General features: G+C 38.9%; 2 protein-coding genes across 2 annotated transcripts; one reads left to right on the forward strand and one right to left on the reverse strand.

Annotated features, from left to right (window-relative positions):
- Positions 1–216: 216 nt before the first annotated feature.
- LOC123561049 (BTB/POZ domain-containing protein 6-like) lies at positions 217–5,663 on the forward strand. The gene is made up of 5 exons (XM_045353203.2): positions 217–331; positions 1,548–1,646; positions 2,324–2,471; positions 2,923–3,032; positions 4,080–5,663. Exons 2-5 carry the CDS (start codon positions 1,603–1,605, stop codon positions 5,137–5,139), a joined length of 1,362 nt encoding a protein of 453 aa, XP_045209138.2. The 5' UTR covers positions 217–331; positions 1,548–1,602; the 3' UTR covers positions 5,140–5,663.
- On the reverse strand, positions 5,254–16,318 carry LOC123560085 (uncharacterized). Its single transcript, XM_045352346.2, has 2 exons — positions 16,195–16,318; positions 5,254–7,977 (listed from the first exon to the last, which is right to left on the reverse strand). The coding sequence occupies exon 2, from the start codon at positions 7,968–7,970 to the stop codon at positions 6,069–6,071; it is 1,902 nt and encodes a 633-aa protein (XP_045208281.2). The 5' UTR covers positions 7,971–7,977; positions 16,195–16,318; the 3' UTR covers positions 5,254–6,068.
- Between the last annotated feature and the right edge of the window lie 665 nt (positions 16,319–16,983).

Consider the following 16,983-nt stretch of genomic DNA (forward strand, 5'->3'; position numbering starts at 1 on the left):
TCTTCCAGAAACAATAAAAACAACATGGTAGTTATAAACTTAATTACCAAGATTTGTTAAAAGACATGCAAGAACTAATTTCTTAAACACCCCTTACACAACATGGCCCTAATATGAATATGAAATGGTATCACTACATGCATTGTGTATTGACCCGTTTTAAGTCAATGGCTTGATTGTTTTGTTTTTAACTGACGAGTTAATTACACGCGTCATTATTTAAGTGTAAAATATTTGGATACCGGGCTTTCTTTTATAAATTTTAACAATTCTTTCTGTAACTTACAGACTGAAGTGAATATTTTGCTGAATTATTTGCAGTCATATAGAGGTATGTTATTAAAAAAACAAAAAACTTTTAATATTGTTTTATATTTCAATAATGTTAGCTGATAATAATTTATTTTTATTGCTATAACTTCTTATAGACTTAAGTTTCTTTAAAAAAACTATCTTCATATATAATAAATTATTGATATGTACAATAAAGTTAAATATACTGTAACTTTTTTGTCAGAATATGAGATTTTTAAAGGCGACGGCGTTAGCCGAAGCCGTTAAAAGAATTTACAGCCCAAAACTAAAATATCGTCAGAAATTTTAAAACTACTGAGTGCTTGACCTATTCCAACGCTCTTATTCTGTTTTTATAGATAATTTTTCAATTACATTGATGAATGTAAGACACGTTAATCCTCGCATATATTGGCGGACTATAATTTATGTGACATTTACTGCAATAACTTAGCGCAATCTAACCGGAATGCGATGACACAACCCTTGATACCTCAACAGCATGATGCTGTTGCGCCATATTAATGTCGCACTGTCGGCAGCAACACCACGATAACACGTTGCGACAGTACAACATAATGTGACAACACGACATTACGATGCGATACTATGATGTTAATGTCATGCTGTCGCATCGCGTTATCGTGCTGCCGCATCGTGTTGTCGTGCTGTCGCATCGCGTTGTCGTGCTGTCGCATCGCGTAATCGTGCTGTCGCATTGTGTTATCGTGCTGTCTCATCGTGTTGTCGTGCTACCGCATCGCGTTGTCGTGCTGCCGCATCGCGTTATCGTAATGTCGCATTGTGTTATCGTGCTGTCTCACTGTGTTGTCGTGCTGCCGCATCGTGTTGTCGTGTTGCCGCATCGCGTTATCGTACTGTGTTATCGTGCTGTCTCACCGTGTTGTCGTGCTGCCGCATCGTGTTGTCGTGTTGCCGCATCGCGTTATCGTGCTGTCGCATCGTTTTGTCGTGCTGTCGCATCGGTTTTGTCGTGCCGTCGCATAGCGTTATCGTGCTGTCGCATCGTGTTGTCGTGCTGCCGCATCGCGTTTTATCGTGCTCTCGTATCGCGTTATCGTGCTGCCGCATCGTGTTGTCGTGCTATATCATCGCGTTGTCGTGCTGACTCATCGCGTTGTCGTGCTGTCGCATTGTGTTATCGTGCTGTCTCATCGTGTTGTCGTGCTGCCGCATCGTGTTGTCGTGCTGCCGCATCGTGCTTTCGCAAAATATTGCTCTTATCTCTGCAGGGGTCGATAATATGAGAGTACGATGGCTGTAGTGAAGTGGACCTAGACACAGTGTATGCTTTGTATCACAAAAATATACGGAAGAAAGTTATTAGAGAGGTAGGAGTTAGTCACTTTTTATACGTTATAAAGCTGGATGTGTTATGGAATGACATTGTCCGTCTGTCCGTCTGTCAACGTTTTTTCGTTTCCGTACTATAAGTCAGAAAGTGTAACAGTTACAGCTTTCAGACTTTATACGGGATAGCTCCGTTTGTTCAGCATCCCTATTGCATTTTGGGTCAATAAGTGAAAGATAAAGGTCACAGTGACCTGGATACTGAATATGGTTTCCGGACTCTATGCCTTAATGTACAATAGTAATGACTTTCAAACTTAAGGTAGTGATTAAGTACCACTAGAGAAAGATGGATCAGTAGCTTAAAGGTTAAGGTTACAGGGACATTACACATTGACTAAGTACCATTAGAAGAGGGGGAGAAGAGGTGCACTATTAATTTGGGGATCATCGGCACACAAATCAAGGTCACAGGGATACTAGTAACCCACCTCATTTTTTCTTTCTCTTACTTTCAGTTCAGTTGCTTGACATTGTATATTAATATCCCAATCCACATTCCGCCCCACGCCAAATGTACCCTCTCTCCACTGATTTATTTTTTGTTTTTAAACTTTCAGATCATTTTCTTGACATTGTATTGAAGCGTCTCTCTATTTGACTTTCAGATCATGCTTTTGGTATTGTATCTTAGTATCTATGATACTTTAATTTTCAGGAAGATGGACGACACATCAAATGACTGGCAATCCGGGAAGAGCCTAGCTGAAACAAATCTGTATATGTTAGATAATGGACTCGGCAGTGATATTACATTTTTCGTTGGAAACAAGGGGGAGCGGGTTCTGGCACACAAGTTCATGCTGGTATGATAAAGGCGTATTTATTTATAAAAGAAAATTGGATTTCGTGCACATGTTTGGATAAGCAATAAGATTATATTATATGAATAACAAAAATGGATATCTGTAAATGTTTGAATGCTGAAGTTTGTTTTATCACGTGTTTGATGTCTTGGGAGTGAAATAAAGACATAAATTTGATTTTACTCTGGTGTAATAAAGGTTAGACGTCGATGTCGTTTTAGGTATAGGAGACGCTGGTCGAATAGACTTGGTCTTTAAAAGGTAAAAAAGAGGATTTTTCAGCAGGAAATGCTTACATGTGATAAAAATATTATAATAATATTTTCCCTGCCTACCTTTCCGAACTCTAACGTTATGGGTCGCGGGAGGGGTGATATTTGTAATGGACTCAATTACTCCAAAACATGACAAAGTTTTATATTCAATGTGCAGACAGTTTTCATTTTTTCAGACGAGTAGAAGTCAAGTTTTCTATGCAATGTTTTATGGACAACTAGCAGAGACAGGTCAAGGGGTTATTATTCCCGATATAGAGGCTGAAGTCATGAAAACATTTCTCAGGTACAAATGTAATTATGTACACTTTGCTAGTATAATAATCCTGTATAACAGTTCTGAAGGAATAGGAAAATGATTGCTCTAATTGTTATATAGAGATTGATAAAACAATTTAACTCTTGGGTCGTTAAAATACGTATTCTTCAAGGCAATAACTGCTCATTTCTCCTCAAGATATTATGTCATTCAAAACTACGAGTATAATACTATTATGAGAGACGGTCGACCAAAAAAAAAAAAGAAAAAAAAAATGAAAATATTGTGGGAGGCAGGTCAGTTTCGTTATGCACACCATTAAATTCCACACAAGTCATCATAAACTGAATCTGTTTCCACATCGAAACTGTAGTTGGGCTGATTCGTTGAATTTGGAAATTTTGGCCTGTTTCGTTGAATTTTGGCCTGTTTCGCTGAATTTAAAATAATCGGAAAAAGTTGTCTGCATTTGAAAATAAATGCCATTTGTACTTAAAATAATCGGGAAAAGTTGTCTCCCTTTGAAAATGAATACCATTTGTAAAGAAATAAAGATAAACAATTGCTGAAAACTGTGTTCCACCGTGTTATGCGAAATTTCACCACTCGCACGCTATCGCAAATGCATCAAAACGAACATGTGTAACTGTTCTTTGAAAATGGTGAGTTATTAAAGGCGTTTGACTGTCCGGAAGTGGGGCCCCTATAGGCAGTCATTTTCTGGAATTCAAGGTTTATATCAGTATACTGACACTTGTTTTGTAAAGTTATATACATGTTTTACAAGCTGTTCAATTTTCGTGTCAAACAACTCTTTCTTTCTATGATTTGGTGTTGTTTGATTTTTGTTACTCAAGGCCTACTTCGAAACCTTAAATGGCTTGAACTACCGAACGGTGTTTTATCAGTGAGCATTCTTACGCAATGCCCAACTATGTTCATTTATTTGTTTGTGCTGTCCATCTTGTTTAATAGTTCAACTGCAGTAGGATTTCTTTTTGATAAAGCTTCGTTCATGGTATCTGGATACATCTACTTGATAATTATACAGGTTCTGTACGTATAAATTTGCAGGTTTCTATATACAGAAGAGGTTGACATAACCCCTGACACAGTAATGGCGCTCATGTACACAGCCAAGAAGTATGCTGTCCAAATATTAGTAGACAAATGTCGGGATTATCTTGAAACAGAGATAAACAATGACAACGTCTGCACTATCTTAGAACAAGCACACCTATTTGATGAACAGAATCTTCGTAATAATTGTTTCACGACAATTTTCTCTAACAGCACGGATGTGTTGAAAAGTCCACTGAAGGATTATCAGAATTTGTGCTATACGTGCTTTAAGGAATTACTGCAGTCTGACAAACTGAGAGCGAGAGAAGAAACTATATTCATGGCTTGTCTGAATTGGGCAGAAGAGCAATGTCGCTTGAAAGACATTGATACAAGTGACACAAACTTGCGAGATTTGCTCGGTGATATGTTATTCCTTATACGATTTCCCAATATGGATCAAAGAGCATTTACAGAACTTGTTTCGAATAGGAAATTGTTAACAACTGATGAAAAACTAGCTGTATATCAGCAGTTCAACAGATCACCGCGTGATGGAGATGTGACTTTGATGGGATTCAGATTTTCTTCAAAGCCTCGAAACTCTACTGAGATATTCCGTGCAAGCCGTTTCAAAGACGTGTTTGGTGGAATGATTGATTTCTGGGACAATGATAATGACTGTGATGCTATATCATTCAGCGCATCTCGAGATATAAATCTTTTTGGCGTATCAATATATCGTCCATTCCCGGATGGAATAATTCGAGGATGTGTAAAGCTTTATGACGAAACCAACTGGTGCATGACAAAACTTTATAATCTAGAAATCCTGTGCATTGATGGGGATGAAACAACTGTAGATAAAAAATTCAAAGGAAGCGTGAAAATCCACCAGAATAGATGGTACACTGTTACACAACAAATGCAAGGTTCGAAATCATTTTATGGTATGAATGGTCAGAAGCAAGTCCAAGGGAAAGGTGTGGTTATTACCTTCAGACGGAGTCCAATGGACAAAAACAAAACCAATGTTGAGTCAGGTCAAATACCTGCTCTGCTGTATTCATAGAGTACATTTAGCTGTATTCCGACTAATCTGGTGAAGAGCAATTTTGTGAAGGACGCATAGGACAATTGTGTCATTTGTTGAGATATCACTCAAAAAGACATCAAGACTTTCAGATTGAACGATTATGCGTTTAATTTGATTGTAATTGTAACTGGTGAACCAGCCTATTTAAATTTGAATATTGATAAAAAGATCAAAACGGAAAACTAGAACTAGGTTCAAACATTATGAAAGAACAGTGAATAAACTATAAGGAGTATTTTAGTAGAGTCCATTATAATATTTTGAAATTTTCTTGAATTTTTTTCAACACCAGTTCTCGAATGTTACATTCGATTTATACTTATGTTTGGAAAGAAAACATAATCTAATTTCGGTTATGTTTAAACAAGACATCCATAAAACGGGAAAATATAGGCCCGAAGTTCGAGATCTGGAGGATGCTCTATAAATCATACGAGCACAGACTTCAGACCAACTTTTGTTACTGATGCATCATTACATTAAATATAGTCTAACTCTGATACAGTGTTTTTTATTATCATACTGGCACAGTTAGTCATATGGCGATTTTCCAGCTTTTCATGGTAGTGTGCCCCTCAGTACATTATTTCATCACGGTCGGGCACCTGGGTAGAACCACCGACCTTCCGTAAGCCTTTTTTCTAGCAGAATTGATGCGTAGTGTTCTTGTTTAATAACGATGATTTCCCTCCAAATGTGATGAAACTGTAAGCATGTTTGTTATCTTAGCTGGACCTTCAAACAGCTATAAACTGACGTAAAATGAATGTTAACTCTACTTCGCGAATATTTGAACAATATAAACAAAGCTTGTACTCGCGGTTATCATACATTTCATTAAAAACTTACTCCTTAAATTCAACTAAAACGCCATTTGTCTTTCTGATGGATAAAAACCAAACTTACTACATTTTATAAATATTGATGTAATTGTCATACTTTGCTTCTCTGGTAAAACTACTGACGTACAATTTACTCTCTTTGTTGCACCAGCAGAGAGCGAAAGGACGATTCAGATCCATCAGCACAATCTTACCTACTATACAATCACCTGATAATTTGTGTATAGCATTTTTAACAGCATGATCACATACATAGAGAGATCCATCCTCATTCAGAACAAGTCCTGCTGGAAAATCTATGTCATTATATTGACCAATTATATGACCCTGCCAGTTAAACCTTACAACTGCTTTATTGTCTCTGTCAGATACATAAATAGAACTACCGTTAGTTCTGACATAATTTGGTACCTTTACAGTCGATGTTGTTGTTTGTAATTTGCCGCTCATATCAAGTATTTGAAGCTTCCCAGGATCCTCAAATGAAACGACTATTTTATTTTGGTAACAGCTGATGCCCTTACATTTCCCATCAACCTTCCAAGTGTGCAGTTTTGCGACAGAACTTGACAACGCTGATATAAACTGGATTCTTTGTTCAACAGGCAGTGTTATAGCAAATACATTATTGGTAACCAAAGCGACATCCCAGGGTTCACTTGTTAGTTCTATTTGGTCCATGACATATTGTGTTTGTGTATCAACCATTTTTGCAGAAAGGTTAAGATGATCAGTGACTATAAGACGACTAGGAGGGAACAGGGCCATTCCCGTAATCCAGCATCGGACTTTGTCTTTTGACGTTTTCACAGGAATTTCAACCGGATACAAATATTGTCCAGATTTTACGGCACTGTCTTCCAACATTGCTGGTTTTGTTGGCTTTGGTGTTGTTTTTTCTTGTTGAGACATTTGTTCGGATTTCACGGACTCCTCATCCTGATGTAAAGTTTGTTTCAACTTTGGGGACAATGCACCAGTAATATGTGACTTTTGCGTACATTTTAAGGTAATAGATTGTGAACTAGAGCAAGGCGTTGTGTTGAACAGTAAGGTAGCGAGCGACACCTCAGTTTCAAGAAAACTGGAAATAGCTTTGTTCGGTTCAAAATGATATACTCCTATATATGCGGATGTGGACAACTGAGATAGTTTGTCCGTCTGTTCTTGAACTACTTTTCCAGCATGTTTTAGTTCTATGAAAAGTCGTTCTGCTTGTTTTGATGTATTTATTGTTTTAATGGCTTCAGCCGATGCCTTCAGAGATTTAGACACCTCAGCATACGTTTCTTCCACTGTCTCTAGTCTTTTGGCGTTGTTTTTCTGGATATCACTGACAGCGTCCTCAGCTTGCCGTTCGAGCGTGTCCATCTTTTTATCTATTTCTTTTCTAAACTTCTTAATATCAATCAAAACTTCTTTTGTAGAATTGTCAGACATAAAAATCATTTTCTTAGTTTCTTCAGTTTTGTTTTGCCATTTCTCAGTCACTGTGTCGATATCTTTAAGAGTGTCATGGTATTCTGGGCTGTTTACTGTCTCTCCAGATATGTCAGGAATGTAATCAATTCTGCAAGAAGTAACCGTGTGTTCTAGAGTCACACATACACTGCATAGAAGAGTTTTATGGTCATGACAATAAAATTTGATAAGTTCTTTCTTATGCTTTGCACAATGTTCTGTAAAGTCATCAGACTGACTGGCATTGACAGATGCGGTCGAAAGCTGCTGAGTCTGTGGCATGCTGTCTTTATCGAGGAGGATATGGTGTCTGGACAGCGTGGCTCTATGGTGGTGGAAGCAGGACTCGCAGAGATGCTCTGTGCAGTCTGTGCAGTAGCCATAAGCAGGAAGCCTTGGCCCATCTCTGTCACATGGTTCACAGAAAAGTTGAACGTCTTCATCTGATGCTAGAAATACTGTTGATGAAAGCCTCTGTCCCGACGTTTTCCCAGGCACAGCCATGTTTTACCTGTAATTATTCAATAGTAACATGCTAGATATAATAATTATGTAGTGCCTTAATACTGCAGTTATAAAAAGGTTGACTTTCCTTTTAACTGCATTATTTTACTTTTATTCTGGAATGACCCACAACGTGTTCGTGTATTTGAGTACGTAAGACAAAGTTGAAATAATTATGCTCTCTTTTCGTAAAACGTATTGTGTTCAAGTCAGTATTACTGTAAAGTATTATTGTCATCACCATGACCTGTATCAAATTAAAAACTACAATACTGAGACCAATCCAACAACTCAATGCATTTTAAGTCATATGCGGTGTATAAGCACTAGCTTGTAATTCATTGCCAGTTTTATTTTCAAAAGTAAATAGAAACCTTGACCAATGTAAAGTTATGTTAACTTTAAATTTCCATGTTTTTACAAACGCATTGTTGTTTGACTAAAAAGCTAAAACTCTTCGTCAGAAAACAACACTATTCATTTATTTTGTTGGGTTTAACGACGCACCGACACAGTTATAGGTCATATGGCGGCTTTCCAGCTTTGATGGTGGGTGGAGGAAAACCAAAGATGCTCCTCTGTGCATTATTTCATCAAGAGCGGGTACCTGGGTAGAACCACCGACCTTCCATAAGCCAGCTGGATAGCTTCCTCACATGAGAATTCAACGCCCCGAGCGAGGCTCGAACCCACATCAAACAATAATAAGTCTATTAAAAGAGGCAACTTATCAGGGCACTCTCACATAACTTTTCACTAACACATAAGTTGAAATCAAACACAAAATGACTGGGAGTTGAGTAAAAGATATAGGAAGTTAACAAATAGTCCATAGGAAATTAGTGCTTTTCAGTTGTCTAAATTGTTTAAGTAGATAAGTGTAGTGTTACTTTACAGATGTATTGTTTGTCATGTTCTCGTTGATGTATAATGTCTCATTTTATATTAAACAATCATTGAATGTCACACGTGCTCATTTTATTGGTGTAATGCAACTCAAGAAAAGTGGCATATAATGTTAATTCTTTGCCATTTCTGTATAAATACATACAGGTTAATATTAATGGTCACTTCCCGCACTCCAAACACTAACTGTTTAAAACAGATTGATGTACACTGTCAAGTTTTGGGTTAACTATAATGGTGACAATATCTGAGGTATCTTCCAAGCAGTATACACGATGAAGGGTTCCTAGATATACTTGACTTGCTGTACACCTAGACTTGCTTCACGTCTCAGACTTGCTTCGCTTCTTAGACGTGCTTCACTTCCTGGACTTGCTTCACGTCTTAGATTTGCTTCGCTTCTTAGACTTGCTTCGCTTCTTAGACTCGCTCCTCTAATTTAAATTGCTCCTCTGACTAGACTTGCTGCGCAACCTGGACTTGCTGCACTTGGAAGACTTACTCCTCCGAATTAGACTTGCTCCTTTTACTGGACTTGATGCGCAACCTGGACTTGCTGCACTTGGAAGACTTACTCCTCCGAATTGGACTTGCTCCTGTTACTGGACTTGCTGCGCAACCTGGACTTGCTGCACTTGGAAGACTTACTCTTTCCAAATTGGACTTGCTCCTTTTACTGGACTTGCTGCGCAACCTGGACTTGCTGCACTTGGAAGACTTACTCTTTCCAAATTGGACTTGCTCCTTTTACTGGAATTGCTGCGCAACCTGGACTTGCTGCACTTGGAAGACTTACTCTTCCGAATTGGACTTGCTCCTCTTACTGGACTTGCTGCGCAACCTGGACTTGCTGCACTTGGAAGACTTACTCTTCCGAATTGGACTTACATCTTTTACTGGACTTGCTGCGCAACCTGGACTTGCTGCACTTGGAAGACTTACTCTTCCGAATTGGACTTGCTGCGCACCTGGACTTGCTGCGCTTGAGAGACGTACTCCTCTAACTGAAACTCTTAAGTTTTCGTTAATGACAATACTGAAGGTTTCTTTCTAAACCTTATTTTTTTTCTCTCCTTTTTTTTTATTTCTAATCCATTTCAAGTATATATACAAAACGCGCGAACCGGATAGAGAGACGCCATTGTGACGTCACGCGAACAAAATAGCATACACAAAATGGCGGCAAATTGTGTTTGTTTTATACAAATAAATTGATATTTTTGACAACAGCCCTCCTCTAAAGAAATATTCCATATTTCAAAATCATGGCTAAAATATCTGATTTATTCTGTCTGCATATCCTCTGTTGATATTGTAATTGGGGACTGTCTTCATCATCTTCATCTTGTCTGCTCAGATAATCTGCAAAGATGTTGTCTGATCCCTTTATTGCCTCAATCCGGAATTTATATGACTGCAAAAATAATGCCCATCTCACTAATCTTCCATTATCTGGTGTGGATTTCTGGATATATGCTAAAGAATTGTGGCCCTGTTTGTATGACGAATTCCTTCCCATAAAGATACTTCTGGAATTTTTTTATTCCCGAATACTATGGCAAGGCACTCTCTTTCTCCAACTGAGTAGTTCTTCTCACGATCGAGCAGCTTCTTGCTGGCAAAGGCAACTGGAAATAAACCCTCTTCATACTGCTGCAGTAACGCCGCTCCGATCCCGTACTTGAACCATCACACTGTAAATGAATTGTTTAGAAAAATCTGGTTAGTCGAAGAATAGGCGATCTGGTAGTTGATCCTTCAAGGTATTAAAAGCACTATCTTGACTTGCTTCCCATTTGACATAATTCGGCTGTCCCTTTTCCGTCAAGTCTGTTAGAGGTGCTGCTATTTCGGCAAATGAAGGTATGAATTTTCTGTAATAGCCCGCTAATCCTAAAAATGCCCTAACTTGTCTTTTGGTTTTTGGAACTGCTGCTTGCCTTATGCGATTAAGTTTCTCCTCTTGCATCTGAACTATTCCATTTCCAACCATATGTCCTGTAAATCCAATATTGCTAAACCCGATAAAACATTTTGATGGTTTAACTGTAAGACATGCTTCTTTAAGTCTTTGGAGGAGGTCTCGTAGCATAACAAGATGATCATTCCAAGTTGGAGTATGTCCTATCATATCGTCGATATAATTATCAACGTTGTTACATCCTGCTAGCAGCTTCCTCATCATACGATTGAAGGTCGCCCCAGAGTTGACCATTCCAAATGGCATTTTCTTAAACTGGTAACTCCCTCTGTCTGTAGAAAATGCTGTCATTCTTCGGCAACTTTCAGCAACTGGAATCTGCCAGTAACCTTTACATAAGTCGATCTTTGTAAAAAACTTATCATCTTTCAGTCTTGCCAAAATATCATCCACACTAGCCATAGGTTCGGTATCAAACTTGGTCACAGAATTAAGGCGTCGAAAGTCAATGCAGAATATATTGCTTCCGTCTTTCTTCTTTACAATTACAATAGGTGCATTGTACTATTGTAACATCAGCTTCCAGCATCTTTTTAATTTCATCTTCCACATCTTGACGCTTAGCGTATGGTATTGGGTACTGCTTCACTCGGATAGGTTTCTGGTCAATCAGTTCGACGTGGTGCTGTATGAGAGGAGTTGTTCCTGGTTGTTCGGAGAACACCTCACTAAATTCTTGAAGAAGATCTAAGACTTGCTTTCTCTGTTCCTGAGTAAGTCTTTCACAGATCTTGACATCACAAAATGTTTCACCACTTGTGTATCCTGGAAACTCTAGACGACTTTCATCATCTACCGCTCCACCTTGAATATGGTTGTCATCTTCTAAAATTGCCACACTTGCTGCAATCGTGTCTTTGCGTTCTTCGTACTTCTTTAGCAAATTGATGTGATATGTTCTCGTTCTATCACCAACATTTATTCTATAGTCAACTCCGTTGATAGCCTCAACAACTTCATATGATCCTTTCCATTGTAGCATCATCTTATTCTTATCTGTCGGAAGCAGGAGTAGTACTTTGTCGCCAAGTTTTAATACTCGTTTGCGAGCTTTCTTATCGTAATGATGTTTGTATATCTTCTGAGCTCTATTTAGACTTTCTCTTGCTATCTTGCACGTTTCTTCCAACCGCTGCTTTAAATCAAATGCATATTGATATGTGTTCTGTGTCTCAGGATTTTCTTTCGCTGTCCATATTTCTTTCAACACTTGCAATGGTCCCCGCACTGTTCTTCCATATAAAAGTTCAAAGGGTGAGAATCCTGTACTTGATTGTGGTACTTCGCTATAGGCAAATAATACTGCCGAAAGGTATCTATCCCAATCTTTGGGTCTTTCTTGGCACATCTTCTTTAACATGCTCTTCAGGACTCCATTCATACGCTCACAAAATCCATTGCACTTCGGGTTGTATGGTGTGGTGAAGAGTTGCTTCACTGATATAAGACGACTTACTTCTTTCATCAGGTCAGATGTAAATTGGCTGCCTCTGTCACTTAAAACTTCACCTGGAAGACCTACTCTCGAAAAGATGTCAAGAAGTGCTTCTGCTACTCTTTCTGTGTCAATTCGTGGTAATGCTACCGCTTCTGGGTATCGCGTGGCATAATCAACCACTGTTAATATATATCTGTTTCCACTGTCTGACACTGGTGCAATAGGTCCTATTAAATTATGGCTATTCTGTGGAAGGGTTCTTCAATCACTGGCATGTCTCCTAAAGGAACCTTCTTAACTCGGCCTTTCGGAATGGTCTTTTGGCATTTGTCACAAGATCGGCAAAATCGTCCAACTTCACTTGAAATCCCAGGCCAATAAAACTTGACGTGATCCTGTCCTCAGTTTTCTTTGCTGAAAGATGTCCTCCAACGATCGATTCGTGAGCAAGTTCCATCACTCTTTGCGTTTGCTCGCTGGTACGACAATCTGTTTGGTCTCGTAGTCATATGCCCCTTCGTCTGAAGATAAACTCTATACAGCACTCCATTTCTTATTGCAAATTTGTATTTTGCACCACCCTTGGTTTCGAGCATGTCTTCTGTCTTTGCTAAATCCACAGCTTTTGCAATGCTTTATGTTCCTTCTGTGATGCCTTTAACGTCTCCACATTAACTTCTGTTTCACAGGAGGGTTTCGGCACATTCAGTGCTTTCATTGGTAGCTCTGCTTTTCTACTCTGTGATTTTGTCATAACCGCAGCTACTGATGTATAAGCAATCTTCTTTTTCCATTCAGGATCAGGTCTATCAAGTACACCAGGAACATTCCCAATGACTTAGTCAAAAATCAACGACTTTGGTACCATTGCCTCAAGCCCGCCCGCTTAGCTCAGTAGGTAAGAGCGTTGGTCTACGGATCTCGGGGTCGCGAGTTCGATCCTCGGGCGGGGCGTATGTTCTTCATGACTATTTGATAAACGACATTGTGTCTGAAATCATTAGTCCTCCACCTCTGATTCATGTGGGGAAGTTGGCAGTTACTTGCGGAGAACAGGTCTGTACTGGTACAGAATCCAGGAATACTGGTTAGGTTAACTGCCCGCCGTTACATACCTGAAATACTGTTGAAAAACGGCGTAAAACCCAAAACAAACAAACAAAACCATTGCCTCAATTTCCCCAATGTAATACGGAGTATCAACCCATATCTTCGCCATAGGTACAACTTTGGCGTCCCCATCTATTGTGATCATCACTATTTCTTTGCCTAGAAATTGCTCTTCTTTGACTAAGTCTCTTCTTACAGCAGCGGATTCGCATCCAGTGTCCCTTAACACTTTTACTTCTTCTGTTCCTACGAATCCTCTCTGTACCTCTAAGTTCCTCTCCCCTTTTAAGCTGTCAATGGTACAAACTCCTGCAAGTATTGGGACTGACTCCCCACTTGCCAACTTCAATTTTCCTCCTTCAGTATTGTTTTTCAATGGACTGTTTTCTACTTCCGTTTGAACACACACTGCTGCTAATTTCTGGTCATTCTTTGCTGGAGCTGATCTCATCTGCTTACAATCTCTGGCTAAGTGTCCTGCTTTATTACAGATAAAGCAACTCTTTGGAGTGTTACTCCTTCTGTTTTGTCTACAGTCACGCGCTAAATGACCTGCTTTATTACATATAAAGCAGGTTTTCCGCAACCCATTCTTCTCTTCTGTCTTTCGACTGGACTGCTCATGACTGGTGGAGTTGTGCTTCCTTTGTGGCGCAACACTCTTCGACAATATTGAAGGTGTTCCCTTATGTGCTTCGATGTACTGCTCTGCAAGACGTGTTATCTCGTCCATCGACTTTGGTGTTCTCTCTTTCAGAAACACCGCTAATTCGGCCGAACAACCTTCAATAAACTGCTCTCTTATCATTAAATCACATAAGGATTCATACGTCTTTTCTATTCCAGCCAGTTCAGTCCAACGACTCAAGTATCTCTTTATTCTTGACACAAATTGGAAGACCGACTCTCCTTGGTCTGGTTTACTTTGTCGAAATTTAGATCTGAATCCCTCTTCAGTCAACTGATACCTCCTTAGGATCGCTTTCTTGAGAGAATCGTAATTACAGGCCTCTTCTTGTGGCATGCTTGTGTACACCTCCAGTCCCATTCCTGTTAAAAGCGAGCTAAGACTTATGGCCCAGCTCTCCTCTTCCCACTTTTGACTTTGAGCATATCTCTCAAACCTTTCCAGATATGCGTCAATGTTATCGTGCTCTTCATCAAACTTTGGAATCTTAGGTCTGTACGCCTTACAAGTATCAGTACTGTCTACTCTGTTGACCCTCAAACGCTCAATCTCTAAGTCTCTCTCCTTCATTTGCAGTTCAAAGTTCATCTCCATCTGTCTCCTTTCTTCATCACGTCGTTGGGCTCTCTCTTCCCTTGCTATACATACCTCTTCCTTATCTTTGATGAAAAGGATCAAGTCTCCACCGGACAATCCAAGTCTCTCGCCAAGTCTCAACCATTCATCGTAATACATCATGCTTGTTATGATAGCTGCAATATTATTATAGTAAATCCCGGACGAGCCCCCAATTTGTCAAGTTTTGGGTTAACTATAATGGTGACAATATCTGAGGTATCTTCCAAGCAGTATACACGATCAAGGGTTCCTAGATATACTTGACTTGCTGTACCCCTAGACTTGCTTCACGTTATAGACTTGCTTCGCTTCTTAGACGTGCTTCACTTCCTGGACTTGCTTCACGTCTTAGATTTGCTTCGCTTCTTAGACTTGCTTCGCTTCTTAGACTCGCTCCTCTAATTTAAATTGCTCCTCTGACTAGACTTGCTGCGCAACCTGGACTTGCTGCACTTGGAAGACTTACTCCTCCGAATTAGACTTGCTCCTTTTACTGGACTTGCTGCGCAACCTGGACTTGCTGCACTTGGAAGGCTTACTCCTCCGAATTGGACTTGCTCCTGTTACTGGACTTGCTGCGCAACCTGGACTTGCTGCACTTGGAAGACTTACTCTTTCCAAATTGGACTTGCTCCTTTTACTGGACTTGCTGCGCAACCTGGACTTGCTGCACTTGGAAGACTTACTCTTTCCGAATTGGACTTGCTCCTTTTACTGGAATTGCTGCGCAACCTGGACTTGCTGCACTTGGAAGACTTACTCTTCCGAATTGGACTTGCTCCTCTTACTGGACTTGCTGCGCAACCTGGACTTGCTGCACTTGGAAGACTTACTCTTCCGAATTGGACTTACATCTTTTACTGGACTTGCTGCGCAACCTGGACTTGCTGCACTTGGAAGACTTACTCTTCCGAATTGGACTTGCTGCGCAACCTGGACTTGCTGCGCTTTGGAGACGTACTCCTCTAACTGAAACTCTTAAGTTTCGTTAATGACAATACTGAAGGTTTCTTTCTAAACCTTATTTTTTTTCTCTCTTTTTTTTTTATTTCTAATCCATTTCAAGTATATATACAAAACGCGCGAACCGGATAGAGAGACGCCATTGTGACGTCACGCGAACAAAAATAGCATACACAAAATGGCGGCAAATTGTGTTTGTTTTATACAAATAAATTGATATTTTTGACATACACATGCAGAATTAAACTAAGTAAGTATTCAGACTAACTGTTTGTTCTGCTTTACTAACATATTTAGGAATTATTTCAATAAGGTTAAAAAAACCCCAATATAACAGAACTAGCATTTAAACCAGATGAATGTCGTTACAAACTTCCGTGATAATGGTGGTCATGTATCACTCAGATAATAACAAAATGGCGCGTTACTTCTTTGTCAACGTCTGAACATGAATCTCTCTTACTAAATATTATAGTGTTGTTTTTTGTTGTTGTTATTGTTGGAGAGAAATTAAACTTACTTCCTGATCCGCCTATTTTCCATTTAATTTCTTTTTAAAGTAAAAATATCACTATCGTTATTATTCATTGATAACCGGTTTCACCGCTCTATTTATACTATTGCCTTTAAATACGTCATGGTTGGCGAATCATTTATATCAAAAGTTCAATTTAACCCTTTGCGAGCAGTGCAGATCATGATCAGCTTGCACATCAAAAATATTTCATTTTTATATACTGACAGATCATTATCAGAATGATAAATATGTTCATCGGCTGAGTTATGAATAACAGAAATGCTCAGTTGCAACATTTTCTTAAACTATTAGTACCAAGTTTAAGTGAACATGAATAGGTCAAATCAATAAAAGTCTTTAAATATAATTAATTGAAAAATGATACGATACAAAATTAAAAACGGAAAAAGGAAAATACTGTCGCTAAAAATTTGAACAATAAATGTTTTAAACAAAATTCTTGTCTTTAGAAAGATTGTTTTCTTTGTTAGATAGCTGATACACCTAAAATGTCAGTGATTGTCATGTACCATAAACCGATGGTTCCAAGGACCATATTGTGAACACGAAACCATTGTTGTGTTGAATTAATGGTATTCGCATTTTATCTAAGAAAATATATCAATAAATTATTACTAATGATGACACATCAAAATATTGGCAATCCGGGGGAACCTAGCTGAAACACATTTTATAGGGATAATACACGTTACTGAACAGTCATCTTACTGTGGACTAGATTGCATCAGTTTTATGCTTTATTAAAAGAAGCTATTATGGAAGAAACAAGGC

Source organism: Mercenaria mercenaria, chromosome 10 (genome assembly GCF_021730395.1).
Source record: "Mercenaria mercenaria strain notata chromosome 10, MADL_Memer_1, whole genome shotgun sequence".
In the NCBI taxonomy this organism is placed as follows: domain Eukaryota; kingdom Metazoa; phylum Mollusca; class Bivalvia; order Venerida; family Veneridae; genus Mercenaria; species Mercenaria mercenaria.

What these genes read in the sequence shown, in the direction of transcription:
- LOC123561049 (XM_045353203.2), top strand. Translation starts at nt 1,603, where the DNA reads ATGCTTTGTATCACAAAAATATACGGAAGAAAGTTATTAGAGAG. An exon ending in GGAAGAAAGTTATTAGAGAG is followed by an intron (nt 1,647 to 2,323) that starts GTAGGAGTTAGT and finishes TTTAATTTTCAG; the next exon opens with GAAGATGGACGACACATCAA. An exon ending in GTCATGAAAACATTTCTCAG is followed by an intron (nt 3,033 to 4,079) that starts GTACAAATGTAA and finishes ATAAATTTGCAG; the next exon opens with GTTTCTATATACAGAAGAGG.
- LOC123560085 (XM_045352346.2), bottom strand. Translation starts at nt 7,970, where the DNA reads ATGGCTGTGCCTGGGAAAACGTCGGGACAGAGGCTTTCATCAACAGTA.